The sequence below is a fragment of the Ascaphus truei genome, chromosome 1 (assembly GCF_040206685.1).
Source record: "Ascaphus truei isolate aAscTru1 chromosome 1, aAscTru1.hap1, whole genome shotgun sequence".
Taxonomy (NCBI): Eukaryota; Metazoa; Chordata; class Amphibia; order Anura; family Ascaphidae; genus Ascaphus; species Ascaphus truei.
In genome coordinates, this window is record NC_134483.1 from 389944509 (window position 1) to 389970894 (window position 26386).

Below are 26386 nucleotides of genomic sequence, written 5' to 3' on the forward strand. Positions count from 1 at the left end.
GTTGGGGCCTTACTTGGGATGTGGGGGACCTTACTCGATGCAGAAGCTGCACATGCTCTCTGCACCCTTCCTTCCCTCACAGCTCCCCAGCTCCAGCTAACTAGCGTGCTGCAAGCCCAAACAATGTATCCACTCTCCCTCTAGAGATCCTTGGCCCTCATTGGCCACACGGAGGCACCTGGTGTGCTTGGCCCTAAGCCTCATGGGAGTTGTAGTCCCGTGGAGGCTGCAAATACATTGGGGCCGCGTGCGCGCCTTTCCTGCGCCTGCGCGAACCCCTAATGGCCGCCGCAACCTCTCCTGAACAGTCCCTGCCCTCGCGCGACTTCCTAAGGGCTCTGGGGTTCTTTCTGCGCATGCGCGATCACTCTGGGGCTCTCCGGGCGCCTCACTATCCCTGCACATGCGCGAGCGGTTTCGCAATGGCGGCGCTCTGTACCCCGAGCCGCCGGGACCTCGGCAACGCGATCGCGGCCCTAACAACGGGCCGCTCGCGTCCCCGGCAACCGGCCGCATCAGGGAACAGCGCGCGACTCCCCGCTCCGGCCCCCACCCTTGGAAGTAGCCGTCGGGCCCGGCGCTGGCTCCGACGGCATCCGCAACCGCACTGCTCCAAGGGAGGGGGGTCTCAAGGAGCTGCAGGAGCTCCAGGCTACATTACAATCAATTGAAAATAAGCATTTGCCAAAAAACGCATTGGCTGTCACTGTATTTATCGGTACCCTAAAAGAGCACAGATTAATACAGTATCAGCCAATGGGCAATCAAAAACATAAAAATAAATAATTACAAGGAAAATACCTGAAAAAGGACAATTACATGTGTAGCAGGGTACCCTCCCTTGCCTCCTCCCTGGCAGTGATCCTGTCACTCGGGAGGGTTTGTGTGAGTTGCGTCAGCGATGTTGTGGTTGATGAAGCCACATACATATGGACTGTGTGTAAGGTAATGGCCATCTTGGGTTTGGTGCCTAAGGAAGAGGAGTTCCTGGCTGTTCAGGATTTCCTCCACGGACAGGAGGCGGCGTGCTCAGTCCTGATGGAGGCGGCAAAAGGAGAGTAGTATCCCCTGGACTAGGCCAGACCCATTCCCCTTAGACCCCAGCTAGTTTCCCCTACACCGTAGTGGAGCATTGTAGGGCTACCCAGTAGTATGGGATAGTGTATGTGTAAGAACCAGCAAAGTAGACAGAACCGCAGCAGAGGATTCCCCAGGCCTGGTGGAAAGGCTGTGCGGTGCTACTGGGAGTAAGGCGAGAGGGGATTGTGTCAGAGGCCCTGGATTGTGGGATCATGGATGCGGCCTGTCTAAAGAAATACCCTGGTGTACCCGAGTACCCAGGAAGGTACCCACGTTCACCAACACTACATGCGGGAGGGTAGCGCTGCCCTCACATATATCCTTGGGTGGGGATTTTTCTGCCGGACACCGGGTTCTTGGTGCCCAGGGCAACCTCAGTACTGTGGGGGACAATTACTGTTATTGTTACCTGCTGGTTATTATTGTGTGTGTTTATACTGTAATGCGGAGAAGGCTATGGGACGATAGTAAATAGTGTTGCATATACAATGTTTGGATTGTGGTTATTTGAGGTATACCATATAGGTATACCTGTTCCCATGAGGGGCTATCCCACCAATGCTGGGATCCTCACAGGTGGTGGCGCTGCACCAGCCACCCCAGGATCCCCAGGAGCGGAGGCTCAGGCCTTCTGTAAGCCTAACTGGTTAGTACCGTTACACATTATCTGCCATTTCCCTCGGGGGTAGGGAAAGGGTGTTACATTTCGTACTGAGATTCAGACCTGGGGAAAAAAAGTATACTATAAAATAAAAATTTTGCAATATAAAATGTTGCTACTATCAAGGCAGGAGGTCCAGCAGTGGGCCTTGACAGGCACGGTACCCCCCAGCTGTGTGGTAGCCGTTGGCCACGTGCCAAAATTGATTATTTTTTTATGATATGCATGGCCTTAATGCAATCTCCCGGATTAACTAAAGTCTGGGAATTGGGCCGAACATCAGATACCAATAACGCCTGGGATACCATGCTAATGGCCAGCAGTAGTGACCTGGATGAAAAGAAAGGGCCCAAGGACGTGAACCTCCTCAGAGCCCTGGATGGGGGGTGCCCCCTGGTATATCCAGAGGCCGAGATCAAGAAGGAGGAGGTTAGTTGTGGGTGTGCAGATGGGAATACCAGGGGGATGGTCCCCGGTCACCAACGAATAGCCCTAACCAGGGAAGAGGTAGTTTCGAATCCCAGGGTAGACCCATAACAGAACCCATACTAACCAAAGTACTGCGACGGCTAGCTGACACCTTGGCCACATCTTCCCAAGCTCACCACTACTGCAAACTAAACATGCCCATATTATATGGGTATGATGTACCACTATGCCAAGCAATGGGTAGAAGGTGGATTTAGTGGGACCGGGGTGGGTGGTTAGGCCTCCCGTGAGTAGCGGGGGATGGGGGTTAACCCCTTAATTATTATAGTGGTTATAAACTGCAAAGGTGATTAAGGGGTTAGGGGCCATTAGATGGTATTTTTTCATGTACTCTTACTGGCAACAGAGAACATAGACCTGGACTATGCTGACAAGGATGCCCTTCATGATGGCAGGGGTAAGCAGAAAGTTTTATTTACTTTATTTATGCTAGCTGGCTAATGTTTGATTTTATAATGGGCAAATGCACTATTATTCTTATTTACTAAGGTAAAGAAGGGTTTAACCCCTCCTGCTACCCACCCAGTAGGTATAAACACCCACTAATGGCCATTGGTGGGTGTTTATACCTACCGGGTTTGTAGCGGGAGGGGTTAACCCCTTCTTTACCTTAGTGGTATTAACCGCAAAGGTAATGAAGGGGTTAACTCCACCAACAATCTCCCTGCTAGACCGAAACACCCACAAAGGGCTAAATACTACCTTCACCCACCCCCACAATAAACATGGCACCTGTAGTTAACGCCTTCATTGCCTTAGCAGTTAGCCGCTAAAGTAGTGAAGTTGCCTGTAAATGCATTTTTATTGCATGGGATTCATGCCGTGGGGTCCCGATGCTGATATTAATGGGTATCTGCCCCGGAGACTCCTGCATCAATCCAAGGCAGGAAAATGCATTTTTTTCTGTCCTCTCTCGCCGCTTTCTCAGCAGGGTCTCCCCAGCTTTTCCTGGCGTGATGATTTTGGGAGAATCTTGCCATTCTAGAGCCGCGATTAGCTTTGATAAACTTATTGAGGCTACTAGAATTGCACGACTTTCAGAACCTGCCGATAAGTGGCTTATCGCCACTCACACGGCGCTGTGTTTTGAACGACAGAAAAAATTGGCTATTCATGCCTTTATTGCCCACTTATCGAGGCTTACTAAATAGCAGTAGGTATTTTGGCTGAAAGGCCTCGATAAGTGGGTTATCAAGGCTTATAGAATAGGCCCTTAAGGGTCATTGTCTGTATTGTACATTTTTATATTATGTGCAGTCCATAACATGTGCAGTTGTTTTTTAATATTGCTTGCTTGTGTAGCCATGTGCCCCAGACTATATATTCCTGGCCCTAACACTATAAGTCCTGGTAAGGAGCAGGCAGTGTTAGGGTTAAATTCCTATCACATGGGCCAGCATGTGAGTCTCCCCATTGGGAAGTTATTTTGTTGCGGTTTCCAGGTGCCAGTCTGGAAACCATTGGAGCATGTGCCAGGGGGGGTGGGCTCACTTTAGAAGTGCTGCCCAGTTACTGAAACTTAGGAGTGGGACCCTGCCCTGGTATAAAATATGGCACCCTTCCAATTATAGTGAGTTGGGAGTTCCCCAGTGTAGCCTGCTCTTTAGGGAGTAGGCATGGTTCCACCTCACCCCATCAGGGGGAAGGGGGTTAAGACTAGCCCAGGGGCCTCAAGCTCCCGGGGGCCTAGTCAAGGAAAATGGTCCTGCGAGCGGAGCTCTGACCATATAAAGAGATGAAAGCTGCGAGTGGTATCACATTTGAAGAACTATGAGAATGCTCCTCTCTTGCAAGAGAAAGCTGATTGTTTGAACTGGTCCACCAATAAAGAGGTTGTGCTGTTGAATCCCTGCCCCTGGCAGAGCCCTGAAGGAAGAAGCCGTTGGACCATCCTGAAAACCTGTCCTTACTGTCTTACTCCAAACACCATCTCAGAAACTCAGTCCTCCTGAGAACAAACAGGTGAGCACCACAGCACCATTAACACCTATGTACCTGCAAATCTCCCTTAGGGGGAGGGGGGGGGATAGGGGTGTTACATTTGGAGGCACTGCTGAGATGGTCAATAAGGGATTGGCATTAAAGAAATGAAGAATGGGATATTTGCTAAGTGGAGAAGTGAAGGGCCAGTCACTGTATCCAAGCCTCTATATTCCCAACTGTTTGCAAGCAGAGATGCTCCCTGAAGTGGTGCAAGGGTAGTATCTAGCTCATGAGTGCAAACTCTCCGCGGCTATAGCTGGGAAGTGATTGGGGGCACTCACTGTTTCAAAGCCGTTTAAAAGACTGGGAGTACCTGTGCAAATGAGTTTATGATGCTGTACTGAGAGGTGCCAGAAAACCACTGTTTCAGAGCCACGTTATCTGTTCCAGGGCTGAGATGTGCATGAAAAACATTGTATCAGCCGAGTGCATGTGGTAATATGCCAAAGGTGTAGAGGCTTGAAATGATAGCACAACCAAGATGGAATTACCTGCGTGTATTCTACATTTATCGACAGTGCACGCAGAGAATGCCAAAGGAGTGGAGGCTTGAAATGATAGCAAACCCAAAATGGAACTTCTGCCATGCACAAATATGAATTCAGGGTCCCTGATGAGGATGATGATGGCTGTAAGTGGTTCCCGCCAGGATTAGGAGAACCGCAAACAGCAATTGCAAGATGCAAGACACTGTTTGGCAAAACACTCGTGGCCATAGCCGCGCCCTTTTTGCAGTGTCTGGGACTCCTGGATCCACCAGGGGGAGGAGACGCTGACTTAATTGCCACTACATGGGGTGTAGCCGGAATGCAGCTATCACACCCAAGAAACGCACGTGGTGACAGAGCAGGTCAGAGCTGTCTGACTTGTTCCCTGTCACATTACATGATATCATGGCTGAGCAGACAGCACAAAGACTCGAGCTACCAGGAGGACTCCTACTGCTCCAGATTAATGGAGGTTACATCCCGCTGCAAGCAGTTTGATGTGCCTTACCTCCAACTGCTGGGGCAGGCCGGTACTACGCCCTATCCAGGAACGGAGCAGAATGTAATTAAGATGATACGACAGCTACAATTGTTTGTAGAGGGTCTACCTTCAGATGCAGGGAAAGAATATATAGACTTGATATATGGACTGTTCCACCCCGTTCCTGGTACTCCAGCCATAACTTACTGTGTGGAGCACTACTATATAAGTTCCGACTCAGGAGCGGAGTCTTTGGGAACTGATGCCAGACAAGAGAGTCGTCTCCGCACTGTGAATTTAAGTGGGACTTACGTGTCTCTGAGATGGCCAGGGATGAAGGAGTCTTTTCTTCCTCCATGATGGTGCAGGCACATGCCCGCTACTCCCGGGGTATCGTCCGCTATGTGGAGAAGTCGATGCGAGTTCCATCTTCCTCAACCTTGCTGGCCTGTTCCGCTCAAGAGGAGAGCCAGGGAAGGAGTCTACCTTCCTCCCCAGCTGTGTTTTGCCTCTTGTTGTAACCTGTTGACCACGTTACCTGATTCAGTGCTGACCGCAATCGTCAAAGGTGCATCAACTACAAGTGTACTGGCCGGTACTTCTTATGATTCTGCTACGACGACTCTTCCATTGCTGTCGGTGGAAGCCAAATGTGATACACCCGCCAGGGTGGATCCGGAGATCGATATGTCAGTTCCGGTGAGCGAAATTGCTGTTGGCCCATTTCTGCTGTGGTGTTGGGAGTGTGAGAGGGCCCAAGAAATTGAATTTGCGGACACAATTGCAGAGGCTGTGGTTCCTGAACTTCATGTGCTCAGCAAAAACGATATTGACAAGATGCTGGTGGTGATCGGCTGAGGTCGGCAGAAGATAACCGGGAAACCGGGTTATACTTAAGGGCCAGTTTCAAAGGTGGGACATGCCCAAGACACTTTAATTGCCCCAGAGACTGAACTAATAGGTTCTCTACCAGAGCGGGACAATTCAGTGCCGGGTTCTTCTAGGGATAAAGGAGACCAAAAGCGCACCAGCACAAACGGAGCAGGAAGGACCCAAAAGAAAAAAATGATTAAAAGGGCACTTTAATGTGACAAAAGACCCATCCAACGCGTTTCGAACATCACAGCGTTCTAGCCCTGATAAATCTGCTATTGTGATACCTATGTATCTAGCAACCTAGCAATGTTTCTAGCTCTGTTTCACCTGTAGTAGGTGGGGTCTGTAGGCCTAGCATCTCCTATAGGGCTTGTAATTCCCAAATGTACTGCTGATGTGATGCAAAAGATGTGGGAAAAGTAATACATTGGTGGGATCCTATGTTCCAGGGATACATCCCGCACATGAATCGAACCAGGTTCGTGCTAATCCAAGGGGATGAGATAGATCAGTGGTGGAAAGAGGGTGAGTCTACACCGGAACAAACTGCTGAAATGATGCGAAATCGCAGCAGGGATATTGCGATGGGGCTAGGCTGTCCTTCAAGCTTGGAGGTAGTCAATTATGCCGCTATACCGGAAGATCCGTTGTTCTGGGTACTGCCAAGACAAGCTTGCGGTCAAAATGTAATCAAAAATAGCCGAGCTGACCAGGTAATAATCCAACGTTAGGGATAATCATAGCCATGTGATTTTCTATATCTGCCCGAACCCCTTATGAGAGAGGTGGAGGAGCACAGGGAGGAATGGGTCAGATATGCTGTATTGGACTATATGTCTTCCCACTGTATCAATCAGACTCACTACACTGATGATAGGGTAGGGTACCTAATAAGAGTATGGCACGTGGGCAGAAATGTCTACAGTGTAAATGGATAAAGTTGAATATATTAGTGAAAAGGGGCAGAAGAGGTGCTATTCTGTCGGATAGGAATGGCAAATTGAGCCGCAAACCCGATCCGGCCAACTATTACTAAATACTGATTTACAGAGCAGGGGCTGTGCTTTAATGGTGATAGAAATACTGATTTACAGAGCAGGAGCTGTGCTGTGATGGTTATGGGTTCTCTTGTTTAGGAGTGGCCTGTTAAATAATGTTGCTATGGGTTATGCACTGTTATGTTATAAATTTGATGGTGGTATACAAATTTATTTACCTCATACGGGAACGATGAGGAGTTTCACCAGGGGGAGTGTGTAGCTATCTTCCCCTGGCTATATATTCCTGGCCCTAACATTATAAGTCCTTGTAAGGAGCAGGCAGTGTTAGGGTTATATTCCTCTCACATGGGCCAGCATGTGAGTCTCCCCATTGGGAAGTTATTTTGTTGCGGTTTCCAGGTGCCAGTCTGGAAACCATTGGAACATTACCAGGGGGTGGGCTCACTTCAGTAGTGCTGCCCAGTTACTGGAGCTTAGGAGTGGGACCCTGCCCTGGTATAAAAGATGGCTCCCTTTCAAATTTAGTGAGTTGGGAGTTCCCCAGTGTAGCCTGCTCCTTAGGGAATAGGCATAGTTCCACCTCACCCCAAAAGGGGGGAGGGGATAAGACTACCCCAGGGGCCTCAAGTTTTGAGGGCCTAGTCTGCGAGCATAGTAAGAGATGCAAGCTACGAGTGGTATGCTCTTTGGAGAACTATGAGAATGCTCCTCTTTTGCCAGAGAAGGCTGATTGTATAAGCTGGTCCACCAATAAATAGGTTGTACTGTTCCTTTGCTTGGTCTATCTTTGTTCTGAACTGTTCCTGTGGGGAAGAATCCCTGCCCTGGCAGAGCCCTGCAGGATGGAGGCACTGCACCATCCTGAAAACCTGTCCTGTTGTCTTACTCCCCTCACCATTGCGGAGACTCAGTCCTTCTGAGAACCAACAGGTGAGCACCACAGCACCATTAACACCTGTGTACCTGCAAATCACCCTTAAAGGGGATAGGGGTGTTAAACATAAAATATATATTCGTTTCATTTATAAGGTGGCTGCAATCAGTAAAGCAAAACTGGCAGGACAGTGATGAAATAACAGAAAGCAGTAATTCTTCCAATGTTCCCAAAAAAGGAAGACAGCATAAAGCAGCAAAAACAGAGAAGAAATCTTACAGAGTTCGTCTGGGTAAAGTACAATATTTATAAATCAATTTCCAAATCTAAGCAATATTATGTCCAATACATTTAATGAAAAGTGCATGTTTCTCCTTTGTAGTGTTGTATGAGGAGAGATACAATGATCTGGAAAAGTATGTATGTTCTGCACAGGATTCCAGCATTAGTTTTGAACACTATCACCCATGTGCTGCATTAACAGTAGATCACGTAAGTATAAAGTAATGCCGTTGGTGCTCCAATCAGAAAAGTTCTTTCACGTTATGCAAACGTTGAAAACCTGGATTGTACATGAGAATACAGTAGAGGCAGCGATTATTCTAACAAAAACCAGTGGCAATTCCCCAAAAGACCCAGGTACACCCAGGTACATTCTGAATACATGCCTTAAACTTTCCTTAAACTAGCCCCAGCATTTCTGCATTGATTAAGGCCTATCAGATTAACAGCCTGGGTCCCTGGCAGTCCCATTCAAACTGAATTGGACTGCCAGGGATCCCTGCTGTGTTAATCCTATGGGTCGTTAGTCAATGCAGAAATGCCTTAAACGTGCCTCAAACTAGGCCAGAACATACCCAGCACATACCCTGAATGTAACCCGGCCAGCCTCTACTGTATGTTAACAAAGTATTTCTTCATACCTGTAATGCAATATAGTATGCTCTATACTTCTTTAGAAGGTCCCCAAACAAACTTTCTAGTTATTTCTGATTGGTTATACGTAACTATAATGCACATTTGCAACATTTTTATGTCACTGATAAATGTTTGAAACTCTACTACAGTCCTTAAAAAATTATTCCCAATGTATTTTTAATGTTGGTTATTAAGGCATTAGTTCTATTAGTTGTGCTCCATATTTTCAACGAGCACAGGCTGAAAATGTGTGGAATGTTCAACTGTGACTGAGACACTTTCAAAGGGGTATTTACTGCATATACTGAGAGTATGTTAAAAACAGGTTCAAAAACTTGTTTCTAATTACAATTATTTTTATACTTCAAATACTACTTTCAAGAAACATTAATTTTCTTGACAACTGTTCTCAATGTAACCTAGATTGCGAAATATGGAATTCCGTCTGACCTTACATTCTCTTCACGGGAAAGTATACAACTGTATGATGCAATGGTGAGAGCATGGCCGGAATGGTCAAAAATAAAGGTACGGTAAGAATAGAAGTGTACTGATTCATAGAAAACAACTTGCATTGTGTATTTAACATAACATCTTAAACACTAGACAACATTTATGGTGACCTAGTCTAGAAGCTGAGAACTGCATACAGTATCAGTGCAGAAAGAGGCCTTTTCACTCTGATATGGAGGTTGCCATATCCTAAAAGCCCTTCTCGCATGTCTATTCCGTGCGAGAAAGGCTTTTTTTGATGCAATTTCATTTGGGGTTTGCAAATCCGTGCAATATGGCCAAAATGTCTTCATCTCAGAAATATTGTCAAGTCGCTGGTAATCTAGTTCCTCCATTAAGGCAAAAATGCAAAACCGGGCAGAAATACTCACAAATTTGATCTCACCACCTCAAGGTGAGATTGCCCCAGTAGATGCAAGATCAGCTGTTTTAGGTATGTTGCACAGGGACTCCCTAATCAAATTACTTTCATTACTTTTTCCAGGCACTTTTAACTTTTCTCCGCACTGTCTACCTAATTACTGCAAATATTATTGGTCAATAATGCCCTGCCTGCAGGAGTTGAAGGGCCATTGCCAAGCAGTGGGCCATTAGTCCAGCCAAGGCATTAGTGACCAGTATTGCCCTTTTTATGCAGATTATTAATGTAATAGTCTAAATGTATCTCTTGTATGATTTTTTTCTACCAATAACAAAAAATTCACTCTCTGTAGAATTTACAATCTAATTATGGTGGCACAGGGAGGCGAATGGCGATAGAATAAATTCCCCAAGGTCACAAGGGGCTGACATTTGAACTTGAACCAGCAAAGGCAATGTCATAGGTTTCAGGCCTTTACTGCCTGAGTGTGTGTATCTATCTATCTATCTATCTATCTATCTATCTATCTATCTATCTATCTATCTATCTTGAACCCGGCATACCTTGTGCCAATCTAGAATATTAGTTTATTATTATTAAAGCTGCAGGTCAAGCAATATCCTACATGTGTTATATATAAAATGCTTGGTGCATTATAATACATTAAAAATATCAATCACAGTGTTTTTTTTTAATACTACAAGTATTTTCTTATAGTACAGAGCTGATGTATATATATATATATATATATATATATATATATATATATATATACACATATATATAAAGCAACTGTAAATATTCCTGTATATTCATTTGCATGTCTTAGACAGGTCTGCAACCCTGTCTTTCACCATTATCACCCAGCAAACAGCACTTCCACTGCAGCAAAGGATTCTGGGAAATGACATGCAAATGAGCACACAGTGCCATTTTTTATCTCATGCTCACATTACATCAGCAACTCTTAGTCAATGCATGCTGCTTTAAACACAGCTTTTAAGCAAGGACTTGGGAGATGCAAAGTCAGTTAACCCACTCACAGACATGTTTCAACCTTGATGGGTATCATCAGTGTGAGGTTGGCTTGCTGACATTTGCTTTACTGTGGAGGGTTTTAGTCACTTTTTTTACCCACCATAACCTTAATAGTCGTGGTGATTACATATATATATATATATATATATATATATATATAATCAAAAAATAAATAGATGATATCGTTCTGTGGCTAACGAAATGCTTTTATTTGTGCGAGCAATATCGCCGGAAGAAGAGATCAGTGTATCTCGAAAGCTCACACAAATAAAAGCATTTCGTTAGCCACAGAACGGTATCATCTATTTATTTTTTGATTATTGAAGCTCGGCTAACACGGTACTGATACCTCTACATGAATATATATATATATATATATATATATATATATATATATATATATATATATATATATATATATATATATATATATATATATATCAGCTCTGTAATATATAAAAAAAAACTTGTAGTATTAAAAAAAAAAACACTGTGATTGATATTTTTAATGTATTATAATGTACCAAGCATTTTTGTTTCTATAGCAACCATTTACAAAGTCACATTCCCTTCCTCTTCTGAAACAGGATCTGGCACACCCCTTTTTGAGTCCTGCCCTCTCTTTAGCAGTGCAACAATTGTATCTAGTGACTGTCTGGTCACAAGATCTTCCCCACAGAACTTTGTATGTTCGGTACTCTTCTGCTGCGCTGACAGCCATTTACTGAACCCCCGAACCGAATCTTCACTGATTGATTAAAATCAAACATTAGCCAACATAAATAAAGTAAATAAAACTTTCTACTTACCTCTGCGATCATGAGGGGCATCCTCGTCAGCATACACACATGCACACACACACACACACTCACTTACATCAATAACATTCAGAGACCATTTAACACCTTAAGTCATAAATCGCATACTGCACAGGGGGAAGGTATAGGCTTCAGTCACAGATACACTCCGGGATGCACTGTTTTTAAGTAAATCCGTGTCTTGCTTTATCCATTGTAACACCGCCGGAAGAAGAGATCAGTGTATCTCTAAAGCTCACACAAATAAAAGCATTTCGTTAGCTACAGAACGGTATCATCTATTTGTTTTTGATTACTGTATATATCTATAGATATAATTTCTGCAGTGATGGCAACATGTTCAGACAGGTGAAGTTGCCTAATTTTCTATGGATGCAGTAATTGTCAACTCAGCAGCTCATAACAGAACCTTGTCAAATAATGCAGAATTTTATGCAGCACTTGGGCTATAACACAATCTTTCAAATCTGTAATTTTACAAGGAATTGGATCCTGAGGAATACATACATTTTAAGGACAAAATAATCATTACAAAATGTGATGCAAGAAAATATGAGAAGGAACTGAAGAAAGAGTTAACTAACTGGACTGAGAAAGGTCTTCAAAGAGAGGTAACTGAAATACATGTTACAGTATATTGTAGGTCTTACAACTCTTTCAACATTTTTTAAAAGATTCATTAACAATAATCAGCTGATATTTCGAAAACACATTTCCTAAATGTGACTACTAGTGATGGTTGCAAGCAAGTGGTGGCAGGAGGAGAATATAAGTGGTGGCAGGAGGAGATTGTAAGTGATGGCAGGAGGAGAGTGTAAGTGGTGGCAGGAGGAGAGTGTAATTGATGGCAGGGGGGGAGTGTAAGTGATGGCAGGGGAAGAGTGTAAGTGGTGGCAGATGGCAGGAGGAGAGTATAAGTGGTGGCAGGAGGAGATTGTAAGTGGTGGCAAGAGGAGAGTGTAAGTGGTGGCAGATGGCAGGAGGAGAGTATAAGTGGTGGCAGGAGGAGATTGTAAGTGGTGGCAAGAGGAGAGTGTACTGTAGGGCCGACAAGTATTCTAGAACAAATCTGGGGCAATCGCCAAGAAGACCCAGGTACATGCTGGGTACATGCTGCAACATTTCAGTGAAATATATGCAGACAGACTAATGGCCCATCGGATTAACAAACTGAATGAGACTGCCAGGGACCCCTGCTGTGTTAATCCGATGGGCCATTAGTCTCTCAGAAATGTCACTGAAATGTTGCAGCATGTACCCAGCATGTACCTGGATCTTGTTGGTGATAGCCCCAGATTTTCCAAGACAAGTTTTAGGCAAGTTTAGAATACTCGTCGGCGCACCTGTAAGTGATGGCAGGATGAGTATAAGTGGTGGCAAAAGGAGAGTAAGTGGTGGCAGGAGGAGAGTGTAAGTGGTGGCAGGAGGAGAGTGTAAGTGGTGGCAGGTGGCAGGAGGAGAGTAAGTGGTGGCTGGGGGAGAGTGTAAGTGGTGGCAGGTGGCAGGAGGAGAGTAAGTGGTGGCAGGTGGCAGGAGGAGAGTATAAGTGGTGGCAGGAGGAGAGTAAGTGGTGGCAGGGGGAGAGTGTAAGTGGTGGCAGGTGGCAGGAGGAGAGTAAGTGGTGGCAGGTGGCAGGAGGAGAGTATAAGTGGTGGCAGGAGGAGAGTGTAAGTGGTGACAGGAGGAGAGTATAAGTGCTGGCAACAGGAGAGTGTAAGTGGTGGCAGGAGGAAAGTAAGTGGTGGCAACAGGAGAGTGTAAGTGGTGGCAGGAGGAAAGTAAGTGGTGGCAGGAGGAGAGTGTAAGTGGTGGCAGGAGGAGAGTGTAAGTGGTGGCAGGAGGAGAGTGTAAGTGGCAGGGGGAGAGTGTAAGTGATGGCAGGATGAGAGTATAAGTGCTGGCAACAGGAGAGTGTAAATGGTGGCAGGAGGAGGGTGTAAGTTGTGGCAAGAGGAGAGTGTAAGTGGTGGCAGGAGGAGAGTGTAAGTGGTGGCAGGAGGAGCGTAAGTGCTGGCAGTTGGAAAGTGTAAGTGGTGGGAGGGGGAGAGTGTAAGTGGTGGCAGGAGGAGAGTGTAAGTGGTGGCAGGAGGAGAGTGTAAGTGGTGGCAGGAGGAGAATATAAGTGGTGGCAGGTTGAGAGTATAAGTGGTGGCAGGAGGAGAGTAAGTGGTGGCAGGAGGAGAGTGTAAGTGGTGGCAGGAGGAGAGTGTAAGTGCTGGCAGGAGTAGAGTGTAAGTGGTGGCAGGGGGAGAGAGTAAGTGGTGGCAGGAGGAGCGTAAGTGGTGGCAGGTGGCAGGAGTAGAGTGTAAGTGGTGGCAGGGGGAGAGAGTAAGTGGTGGCAGGAGGAGAGTGTAAGTGGTGGTAGAGGGAGAGTGTAAGTGGTGGCAGTTGGAAAGTGTAAGTGGTGGTAGGGGGAGAGTGTAAGTGGTGGTAGGGGGAGAGTGTAAGTGGTGGCAGGAGGAGCGTAAGTGGTGGCAGGTGGCAGGAGTAGAGTGTAAGTGGTGGCAGGGGGAGAGAGTACGTGGTGGCAGGTGGAACGTATGTGGTGGCTGTTGGCAGGAGTAGAGTGTAAGTGGTGGCAGGGGGAGAGAGTAAGTGGTGGCAGGTGGCAGGAGTAGAGTTTAAGTGGTGGCAGGGGGAGAGAGTAAGTGGTGGCAGGAGGAGCGTAAGTGGTGGCAGGTGGCAGGAGTAGAGTGTAAGTGGTGGTAGGGGGAGAGAGTAAGTGGTGGCAGTTGGAAAGTGTAAGTGGTGGCAGGGGAGAGTGTAAGTGGTGGTAGGGGGTGAGTGTAAGTTGTGGCAGGTGGCAGGAGGAGAGTAAGTGGTGGCAGGAGGAGAGTGTAAGTGGTGGCAGGAGGAGAGTGTAAGTGGTGGCAGGTGGCAGGAGGAGAGTAAGTGGTGGCAGGAGGAGAGTGTAAGTGCTGGCAGGAGGAGAGTGTAAGTGGTGGCAGGGGGAGAGTGTAAGTGCTGGCAGGAGGAGAGTGTAAGTGGTGGCAGGGGGAGAGTGTAAGTGGTGGCAGGAGGAGAGTAAGTGGTGGCAGGCGAAGAGTGTATGTGGTGGCAGGATAAGACAAAATATTGCTATGCAAATGTCATGACTAATTAATGTGTAAGTGTGAGTGTAAGTGGTGGCAGGTGGCAGGAGGAGAGTAAGTGGTGGCAGGAGGAGAGTGTAAGTGGTGGCAGGAGGAGAGTGTAAGTGGTGGCAGGTGGCAGGAGGAGAGTAAGTGGTGGCAGGGGGAGAGTGTAAGTGCTGGCAGGAGGAGAGTGTAAGTGGTGGCAGGGGGAGAGTGTAAGTTGTGGCAGGAGGAGAGTGTAAGTGGTGGCAGGAGGAGAGTGTAAGTGGTGGCAGGAGGAGAGTATAAGTGGTGGCAGGTTGAGAGTATAAGTGGTGGCAGGGGGAGAGTGTAAGTGGTGGCAGGAGGAGCGTAAGTGGTGGCAGTTGGCAGGAGGAGTGTATAAGTGGTGGCAGGATGAGAGTATAAGTGGTGGCAGGAGGAGAGTGTAAGTTGTGACAGGAGGAGCGTAGGTGGTGGCAGGTGGCAGGAGTAGAGTGTAAGTGGTGGCAGGAGGAGAGAGTAAGTAGTGGCAGGAGGAGAGTGTAAGTGCTGAATACTCGTCGGCGCACCTGTAAGTGATGGCAGGATGAGTATAAGTGGTGGCAAAAGGAGAGTAAGTGGTGGCAGGAGGAGAGTGTAAGTGGTGGCAGGAGGAGAGTAAGTGGTGGCAGGTGGCAGGAGGAGAGTATAAGTGGTGGCAGGTGGCAGGGGGAGAGTGTAAGTGGTGGCAGGATGAGAGTATAAGTGCTGGCAACAGGAGAGTGTAAGTGGTGGCAGGAGGAAAATAAGTGGTGGCAGGAGGAGAGTGTAAGTGGTGGCAGGAGGAGAGTGTAAGTGGTGGCAGGTGGCAGGAGGAGAGTAAGTGGTGGCAGGAGGAGAGTGTAAGTGGTGGCAGGAGGAGAGTGTAAGTGGTGGCAGGTGGCAGGAGGAGAGTATAAGTGGTGGCAGGTGGCAGGAGGAGAGTGTAAGTGGCAGGGGGAGAGTGTAAGTGGGGCATGATGAGAGTATAAGTGCTGGCAACAGGAGAGTGTAAGTGGTGGCAGGAGGAAAATAAGTGGTGGCAGGAGGAGAGTGTAAGTGGTGGCAGGAGGAGAGTGTAAGTGGTGGCAGGTGGCAGGAGGAGAGTAAGTGGTGGCAGGAGGAGAGTGTAAGTGGTGGCAGGAGGAGAGTGTAAGTGGTGGCAGGTGGCAGGAGGAGAGTAAGTGGTGGCAGGAGGAGAGTGTAAGTGCTGGCAGGAGGAGAGTGTAAGTGGTGACAGGGGGAGAGTGTAAGTGCTGGCAGGAGGAGAGTGTAAGTGGTGGCAGGGGGAGAGTGTAAGTGGTGGCAGGAGGAGAGTAAGTGGTGGCAGCGAAGAGTGTATGTGGTGGCAGGATAAGACAAAATATTGCTATGCAAATGTCATGACTAATTAATGCACATCACATTTTGCTACATTGGAAACATTTTGTTTATCAGGTAGACTGCTATTTACTGAAAAATTATAAGTCACCTTAATCAACTAATTTTAATGGAACATAAAGACAACACTCGTTTCCTCCCAAATGTTTCTATATAAGTTGATCAGTGTTTCCTGCATCTGTTTCAGATTACAGTATAAACATTCATTACGCTTATTTTGATACAATTCTGTAACTTTGGTATTAGCTTTTATCTACCTGAAATGTGCTTTAGGTATTTAATTAAATAGCACAGAAAGCCAGGTAATTAATGTTTATCCTGATTGGTGTGGAATCTTCACTGATAATGGAGTTTGCCTTTTGGCTGAGACATACCATATTATTTCTCTCGTACTTTATGTAAACATGCATACTGTATGTCGTCACAGCATTACATGTGTGGATTTTTACATACAATTAAGACCTGTCTGAGACATGTGAATGTGCTCACAAGTGATATTTTAATTTGCCATAAAAACCTGCAATATAGGCCTTTTTTCACTTAATATGCAGTAGTTGCATACTATGCATGTCTGCATATTATGCTAATGATAATAACATCCAGATAAAAAAAAATATGTCCACCTCATTTCTTTTAGGGGGGGGGGGGAGTCCTGACAAATTGTCCTCTCCAATTCAGCCATTTACTAACTACAGTACTTATTATACTCCCAACCATGCAATATAATCCAGATCACTGCTTACATTTTTAAATAAAACATCTAATTATTAATCAAATGATTTGTCATGTTTTCTCCAGGTTCAACAGGTGCTTAGGCATCTTCAACCATTTGAACTCTCTAATGATATAGATTATCGTACCCACGTCCCACTGCTTGTTGAAAAACTAAAAGAAAATGATAAACTGCCAGCTATATTTTTTGTGTAAGTTATAAGAATCTTTTATTAGGCTATATATATATATATATATATATATATATATATATATATATATATATAGTTAAAAAAAAACAGTACTTTGTGCAGGATTTGTGGTGATTTTGTAGCAAAACATCTTTCTAAATGAAAAAGCTTATTAATGACAAGCAGGCCAGATAATTGCATGTACTGAATGTACTGTATGTATATACTGTATGTGTGTGGTGAAGAAGGATCACAATACCAGCACAGCAGAAGGGGTAAATAAATAGAGGTTTATTCAGTCCATCATGTAACCCCTGAAGAAGGTCCTTTTCTTGACTACTACTACTACTCACCTTTACCTTGCACCACCTACCCCTCTACTGAGGATTTCTACTTAGTGTGTGCGGCCATTTTTTTCCTTAGATATCTATCTATATACTGTATATCCAACAAGTCAATAGGTGAATGAAGATAAGATTGTGACGGTGTGCTCACCACAAAAAAGATGGGACCACGCTGCTGAGGTGGGGTAATATATATAACGCCAACCCGTGTCTGGAGTGTAGAGTAGTCGAGGTAGCCGGGTCAGGGTAGTATAGGTGAGAATTGTTACGTTACGCGCTAATGACGTCATCACGTGGACGCAACCGGGAGGCGGGGCCATTGGAGTTGACATTTAGGTCCGTGCGCTCCCCTATGATGATAACAGACTCCAGGGTGAGGTTTGGGAGCGATGCTGGTATCTGGATGTATGGAGGGTAAGTCTTGCGTGTGCCAACCGTGCGGCGTCTCATAGATCCTTACAGTACCCCCCCCCACCTTCATGAGCGACCTCTGGGTGACTCCAAGCAGGTTTGAGGGGGTACTTCTCGTGGAATCTCTGGACCAAACTTGGCGCATGTACTCGATGATGAGGAACCCAAGAACGTTCCTCCGGTCCAAAACCCTTCCAGTGTACCAGACACTCTGGATATCCTGGGGTCCAAGATGGATTGGACTTCGTATTCCTGTTGCCCCTGTATGAGGAGCGAAGGGGGAGGTATTGTATTGTATTGTATGTCTTTAGTTATATAGCGCCATAAATGTACATAGCGCTTCACAGTAGTAATACATGTTGTAATCATATAAATAACAAATAATATAAATAACAGGTCATGGGAAGAAGTGCTTCAGACATAAAAGTAACATTAAGGAAGAGGAGTCCCTACTCCGAGGAGCTTAAAATCTAATTGATAGGATGGGGAACATATAGAGACAGTAGGAGGGAATTCTAGTAAGTGCATCTGCAGTGGGCCAAGCTTTATGTATCATGTGTCCAGGATTATCCAGTGCTATTCATATGCTTCTTTAAGTAAATGTGTCTTAAGGTGGATAGAGAGGGTGTTAGTCGGGTATTGAGGGGAAGGGCATTCCAGAGGTGCGGGGCAGATAGTGAGAAAGGTTTAAGGCAGGAGAGAGCTTTAGATACAAAGGGGGTAGAAAGAAGACATCCTTGAGAAGAACGCAAGAGTTGGTATGGTGCACAGCGAGAAATTTGGGCTGAGATGTAAGGAGGGGCAAAAGAGTGTAAAGCTTTAAAAGTGAGGAGGAGAATTGAGTGTGAGATGCAGGATTTGATCGGAAGCGAGGAGAGGGATTTCAGCAGGGGAGACGCGGAGACAGATTTAGGAAAGAGCAGAGTGATTCTGGCAGCAGCGTTTAGGATAGATTGTAGGGGAGACAGGTGAGAGGCAGGAAGGCCGGACAGCAGGAGGTTGCAGTAGTCGAGACGGGAGAGAATGAGGGCCTGAGTCAGAGTTTTAGCAGTCGAGTAACAGAGGAAAGGGCGTATCTTTGTGATATTGCGGAGGAAAAAGCGACAAGTTTTAGAAACGTTTTGAATGTGAGAGGAGAATGAGAGAAAGGAATCGAGTGTGACCCTTAGGCAGCGTGCTTGGGCTACTGGGTGAATGATCGTATTTCCAACAGTAATGTGGAAGGAGGTAGTAGGGCCAGGTTTGGGAGGAAGTATAAGGAGCTCTGTTTTTGCCATTTAAAGTTTCAGTCGGCGGATGGCCATCCAAGCTGATATTCCAGAGAGGCATTCAGAAACTGTGTAGCAGGTGTAAGGTCAGGGGTTGAAAGGTAAATTTGTGTGTCGTCAGCATAGAGGTGATATGTAAACCCAAAAGATGTGATTAGGTCACCTAGAGAGAGTGTGTAAAGAGAAAAGAGAAGGGGTCCCAGCACAGAGCCCTGGGGTACCCCCACAGAGAGATCAATACAGAAGGAGGTGTTACCAAGAGAGACACTGAAAGTACGATGGGAGAGGTAAGAGGAGATCCAGGATAGAGCTTTGTTACGAATACCAAGAGACTGGAGAATGTGAAGGAGAAGAGGGTGGTCCACGGTGTCAAATGCTGCAGAGAGGTCGAGTAATATGAGCAGAGTGTATTGACCTCTGTCTTTGGCAGAATGAAGGTCGTCAGTTATTTTAGTGAGGGCTGTTTCAGTAGAGTGAGCAGTGCGGAAGCCAGATTGTAGAGGGTCTAGAAGAGAATAGGTGTTGAGAAAGTGTAGCAATCGAGATAATACAAGACGTTCAAGGAGTTTGGAGGCAAAAGGCAGGAGGGAGACAGGTCGATAGTTAGAAGGACAGGTAGGGTCAAGCTTGCTGTTTTTGAGTAATGGTATAACGGTTGCATGCTTGAAGGAGGATGGAAAGGTACCAGAGTAGAGTGAAGTGTTAAAAATCTGTGTGAGCATAGGGATTATAGTAGGAGCAAGAGGTTTTAGGAGATGGGAGGGAATGGGATCAAGAGGGCAAGTGGTAGAGGGAGAAGAGGAGATCAGCAGTGATACATCCTCCTCCGAGATAGCGGAAAAAGAGTCAAGAAAGGCAGGAGGAGAGTTGGGAAGCGGTGTGGGATGGGAGGAGGCAACAGATGGGTTGTTCTGACGTATGGATTCCACCTTTTCCTTAAAAAAGTCAGCAAAGTCCTGAGGTGAGATGGAGGAAGAAGAGGAGGCAGCCGAGGGTGGTCTGAGTAGAGAGTCAAAGACAGAAAAGAGTCGGCGTGGGTTAGACTTGTGTGTGTTGATTAGTGATGAAAAGTAGGTTTGTTTAGCCTGAGAGAGGGCAGAGTTGAAACAGGACAGCATAAATTTGTAGTGAATGAAGTCTGCGAGCGTATGAGATTTCCTCCAGAGGCGTTAAGAGGAACGAGTGGAGGAACGCAGCATGCGTGTGTGGGAGTTTAGCCAGTGTCTGGGGTTAGAAGGGCGAGGACGGCAGAGAGAAAGCGGGGCATGAAGATCAAGAGAGGAAGATAAGGCAGAGTTGTAGTTCCTGACCAGGTTGTCAGGGTCTGAAGCAGAACTGAGAGAGGAGAGGGAGGAGCGTAAAAAGTGGAATCAAAAGCTGGTAGGTTAATAGAGCGCAGGTTTCTGCAAAAACGAGGGCTAGATGGAGATGGGGAGAAGCGAGAGAGAGAAAATGAGATGAGGTGATGGTCAGAGAGAGGAAAAGGGGAAATGGAGAAATCGGAGAGAGAGAAGGTTTTTGTGAAAACCAGGTCTAAGTAGTGGCCATCCTTGTGGGTGCTGGCTTCAGTCCACTGTTGAAGGCCAAAAGAAGATAGGTGAAGAAGATACCAGAGTATGTGAGTTCTGAACCATGGGTTTCAGGAGAGATACATGGAAACGGACAGTATTCTCAGAGATGGAGGAAGTTATAGTCTATAGGCGACAAGATTGATCCTTTCCAATATAGCGAATGGTCCAATGAAACATGGTACCAAAAAGTGGAGGAGCCTTTAATCTTATATTCCTAGAGGATAGCCATACCTTGTCCCCGACTTTGAAAGCTGCTGACTTACTACGATGTCGGTTTGCATGTACTTTTTGCCTGGCAGTTGCCGACCTGAGATTGTCCTGGATCCTCTTCCATAGACTTTGAAGGTTCCTGATTCTGTCATCTGCTGCCGGAACTCCTGAAATGGAGGAGAGATAGGAAGAAGCAAGGGATGGAACCCGTAGTTAATGAAGAGGGGTGTTCCAGTGGTGGACTCGCTGCGCACGTTATTGTGTGCGAATTCAGCCAAAGGAAGAAGTTCTGACCAATCATCCTGAGTGTCGGAGACAAAATATCTAAAGTACTGTTCTAGTGGCTGATTAGTTCTCTCTCCGTCTAACCATTAGTTTGTGGATGGTATCCTGGGGAGAAATGTAATTCCACTCCCATATGTTGGCAGAAGGAACGCCAACATTTCGAGAAACTGTGATTCTTTATCAGACACGATGACCAATGGTACCCCATGAAGAAGAAAGATCTCCTTGACAAAGGTGTCTGCCAATTTGGGAGAATTGGGAAGGCCCTTAAGCGGAATAAAATGTGATTGTTTTGAGAACCGATCTACAGTGGCGGCCGCCTTTAGCCTCGTGCGGCCGTTTCAACGCGATTTTTAAAACTGCGGGCAGATGCGGCATGTTCCGGCCGTTTTCCGGCTGTTTTAGGCACCGCGGACGGTTTCATTGTTTAGCGCTATTAGCGCTGTCTAGCCAGGAATGCGGCTGAATGCGGCAAAGTGCGTGACATACAGAAAACATCCCCGAAATAATTCGGGGATGTAGGAGGATAAAAGGGGCCGCAACAGTACCACGAGTAGGATATGTTCATACCCTTGGATGCCGGGAGCTCCACTATAAAATCCATGGACAAGTGTGTCCAAGGTCTGTTCGGAATGGGGAGTGGCTGAAGGAGTCCAGGGGCTTTACTCCTGGGAGTCATTCTGAGCACATGTAGGGCACGCAGCAACAAAGTCTCTAATATCTGTTTGCATTCCAGGCCATCAAAAGGTCCGCTCACTATATCAATGGTCTTTCTGGTACCTGGATGTCCAGAAGAGAAGGTGGAGTAAACAAGCGACCCTCTGGAACGGTGAGATGTTTTGGCATATGGGTTTGAGTCTGCATAATGTCCTTTAAAGCATCAAAGGTATTGGCAGAGAGAATGTACTTAGACGGAAGGATGGGTTTCCGTTGATCCTCGGACTTGTCTACTAAAAACTGTCAGGAGAGAGCGTCGGCATTGATGTTCTTTGAACCCGGAAGAAAAGAAATAATGAAATTAAATCGGGGGAAAAAAGTGACCATCTGGCTTGACGAGACCCCAAACGTTTGGCACCCTCGATGTAGAGTAGATTTTTGTGATCTGTGAGAATGGTGAATGGACTCTCCATACCCTCCAATAGGTGTCTCCATTCCTGCAGGGCAAGCTTGATGGCTAGAAGTTCGCGGTTCCCGACATCATAATTTTGTTCTGCTGCAGAGAACTTTTTTGAGAAAAACGCACAAGGGTGCAGTCTTGCCCGGGTATTCTTCCTTTGTGAGAGGATGGCTCCAGCTCCCACGTCCGATGCATCCACCTCCAATGTGAATGGAAGACTGGGGTCAGGATGAGTGAGGATGGTAAACGACTATAAACTGATTGAGCAAGTCTCGGAATATGTTGTTTACAAAATCCTGGAAGACAGCTGGAGCATTACAAAGCCTGAATGGCATTACAAGGTACTAGTAGTGCCCATCGCGAGTGTTAAATGCCGTCTTCCATTCGTCCCCCTGTCTTATCCTCAACAAATTGTAGGCCCCCCGGAGATCCTGTTTGGTGAAGACTTTGGCACACTGTGAGCGGTCGAAGATCTCTGGGATTAATGGCAAGGGATACCGTTTTTTGACCGTAATCTTATTGAGAGCTCTGTAGTCTATACATAGTCTCAGGGATCCATCCTTTTTCTTCACAAAGAAGAAGCCCGCTCCAGCTGGTGAAGAAGACTTCCGAATAAATCCCTGTTGTATATTCTCCATAATGTAGTCCCTCATGGCCTTAGTCTCTGGGACGAATAGTGGATATGAAGATCCTCTGGGAGGTATTGATCCAGGCAGTAGGATCGATGATGTGGCAAAACTTCAGACCTGGTTTTGTCGAATACCTCTTTGAAGTCGGCATAGCACCCTCGCAATCGTACGTCCATCTCCTGGGAAGAAGAAAGTCCGCAGAGACTCCTGAGGGGTGTGAAAAAGAACTTAATGCAAAAAGAGCCCCACACAACAGGTTCCTTACCCATCCAGTTGTGTGTGGGTTGTGTATCTGTAGCCTGGGGAGGCCAAGGATCACATCCACGGATGGAGTGTGAATGGCATCTAGGAAGATCTCTTCGGAATGATCCATTAAAGTGAGAAGATGGAACAGAGGTGTCTGAATAAAGATGAAGGCTAGCTGCAGAGGTCGAGCGTCGATGGCCTCTAGTCCCACTGGGCACTCCTTGGGTACGAGTGGGATGTTGTTCATTTCTGCAAACTCCTGGTCGATAAAATTACCTCCTGACCCGGAGTCCACAAAAGCCAGTGTAGAGACCTGAAATCCCTTGCTGGAGAGCACGATGGGAAGAAAAATCCTAGAAGGGGGTCTTTCAGTGATGGAGGATGTGGCTCCCATAGACCTCACTGGCTTTGGTGTTTTCCGGCTTCAGGGGACATAATTTGACCAGATGTCCGGATTCCCTACAATATAGACAGAGTCCAGCGGTGTGTCTGTGTTGCTTCCCTGCTGCTGACAATCGGTTGGCACCCAACTGCATAGGTTCTGGGAAATTGAGAGAAGAAGGTTCCTGATGACTGACCTGAAGTGGAGAATGGGCCTCTCGTGGAGAATGTGTGCGGAGGCGAGCTCTCTCAGCTTTTCTCTCTTGCTGTTACTGATCCACTCTGATGCAGACGGCAATGAGTTGCTCGAGATTGGTGGGATGTTCCTGGGTTGTGAGCTCGTCCTTTAGTGTCTTGGAAAGGTCTCGCCAGAAAGCCGCAGATAGAGCCTCATTATTCCATCCTGTTTCGGCAGCGATTGTCCGGAACTCCAAGGCGTACCTGGTCACTGGACAGCCTCCCTGGGAAAGGTGAAAGAGGGAAGACGCAGCTGTTACCTTCCGACCGGGAGTATCGAAGACCTTGCGGAACTCCCGAACGAAGAGTCCGATGTCCTGGGTGATGTCCGATCGCTGTTCCCAGATGGGGGATGCCCAAGCCAATGCATTGTCTGTTAGGAGAGAGATGATGTAGGCCACTTTGGATCTGAGAGTAGGAAATCGGGACGGGTGATTTCAAATTGTATGAAACACTGGTTAAAGAAGCCTCGGCAACCATGGGAGTCCCCTGCATAGCGATTGGGTGTTGGAAGATGGGGTTTGGAGTACTGGATCAAGGCTATGGAAGCAGTACTGAAGCTGGTAGCAGCAAAGTCGGCGGGGGCCACAGAAGATGTTTGTGCCTGGGCGGTAATGGTTAACAATTCTCTTGCAAGAGATTCATTCGCTTGTCATTTTGCTCTAAGTATTTTTCAATACTTGAGAGCATGCTGGCATGCGTACTCAAGACTCGCCCCACCTCAGCGGGATCCATGTGTGGTGGGCTGAGGATTCTGTGATGGTGTGCTCACCACAAACAAAATGGGACCAAGCTGCTGAGGTGGGGAAATATATATAACGCCAACCCACAGCCGCGTGAGCACGTCTGGAGTGTAGAGTAGTCAAGGTAGCCGGGTCATGGTAGTTGAGGTGAGAATGGTCGTGATACTTGCCGGGATCAGTAGTGGAGGGGTATGGATCGTTGAGGGTGCTTTAGCCGAGATGCGGATCGTCGAGAGTAAGAGCTGCAGATGGTCAAACGAAGCCGGGTCAGGAGAGGAGAAGAGTGGAGTCTGAAAGCAAGCAGGGTCAGGTAACAAGCCAATGTAGACAAGGCTGGAACAGAAAAGACTGTGGAGGCACACGCACAAACAGAGATTATGCTCAGCCGATGAGCCTCTAGCTCTGCTGAGTATTTACAGGAAGCTCTGCTGCAGGAGGCAGGTGTGCGGAGTCTTCTTGATGATATTCTAAAAGTGATAAAGGTGCGTAATGCATGCGTGTGTTGCACGCTAATGACATCATCACATGGACAAAACCGGGAGGCGGGGCCAGCGGAGGTGGCATTTAGATCCGCGCGAGCTGTGCTCGCACTCCTATGATGATAACAGACTCCAGGGTGAGGTTTGGGAGCGATGCTGGTATCTGGATGTTTTGAGGGTAAGTCTTGCGGCGCCTCATGGATCCTTACAAAGATTGAGCGCATTTGGAAGAAATAAGATCATCTTGCCAGGGAACATTCCACTCGGCCTCAAAAGGAAAGGCTTTGTTACCAGTATATCCAGCATGTACTCGTGTATGGATCTGAAGCTTGGACCCAAACTTCGAAGCTACAAAACGCTACTGGACCCTGAGCCAGTTGCTACATGGTGTTGCCTGGTGAATATTTGGCACATACTGCTTTTATATTAGCTACACATGTGAATGTATTGGGTACTTTTTATACATATTAAATTGTTGAAACATTTTATGCTATGGATTGAGCGCTTTCTATTTTGTAGTATATATATATATATATATATCAAAACACACAAACAAACAGTAGCGCTTAATAATTAATTGTGTGACAATTTTTATAACCTAGAGATAAAGCATGGGAAGTGTTAATATGTTTTTATTTGTTTTGAATCAGATAGCTGTTTACACTAATGGGGACAGGTTTACATGGGTTAGGATACATATAGGAAGTGCTCTTAGGTGTCCACCACACCCTGAAGAAGTCACGTGGTAGTGACGAAACTAGTTGGGACGAGGTGGTGACGTCAGCGCGCGACGGAGAGAGGAGGTGCCTTCTGCCTGTGTGGAGCCCTGTTATTCTTGCTGCACACGCGGCTAGCAGCCGGAATCTCCATTGACTGAAGGATTTATACTGCATGTGTATTATCAGGCTGATCTATACAGCACAGCGGTGTGTGTCAGGAGCTCCAACAGCTGCAACCTACTCAGGCAGAGTATTTACACTGGACCCCTCCCATCCAGCTGACGAACCCCTTAGAGATTATTCTCTTACATGCTTGTTGTTTTTTAAATCTTGTAAGTGCGATTCCTTAGGACCGTATGTCTTATTAAATGGACTCTATTTTTATACAGTATAACACTATGGTACCTGCGCTTCTCTTTGTTCTTTATATATATATATATATATATATATATATATATATATATATATATATATATATATATATATATATATATTATATTATATATACACATACACACACAAGGAAGTACAGGGCACTCTAAATGGGAAAAGAAAAAAGGGCAAAAAAGGTATCTTTCCTGTTGTGGTGCTTGCAGTGCAGCCAGGATCACCATCCAGCAACAAATATACTGTACATATAACAGAAATCCAAAAAATCTGCAGCACTCACCAAAGGTTAGTCAAATGAAAAAAGGTTTTAATAGAACAAGTCAAGCATCAGCAGTAATAACAGAAAAAATGGAGCGACGTTTCGGACCTCACGGTCCTTTCTCAAGCCTATATATATATATATATATATATATATATAT

At 46.2% G+C, this 26386-nt stretch overlaps 1 protein-coding gene across 8 annotated transcripts in view; it reads left to right on the forward strand.

The window, feature by feature from the left end:
• LOC142501655 (putative ATP-dependent RNA helicase DDX60) overlaps window positions 1-26386 on the forward strand; it is a 362879-nt gene that overhangs the window by 245874 nt on the left and 90619 nt on the right. For all 8 annotated transcript variants that reach the window (XM_075611796.1, XM_075611815.1, XM_075611833.1 and 5 more), the window contains 5 exons: window positions 8089-8225; window positions 8316-8425; window positions 9275-9379; window positions 12064-12192; window positions 16834-16958. In XM_075611796.1, coding sequence (XP_075467911.1) covers window positions 8089-8225; window positions 8316-8425; window positions 9275-9379; window positions 12064-12192; window positions 16834-16958 — 606 coding nt within the window. The remainder of the gene's footprint in view (window positions 1-8088; window positions 8226-8315; window positions 8426-9274; window positions 9380-12063; window positions 12193-16833; window positions 16959-26386) is intronic.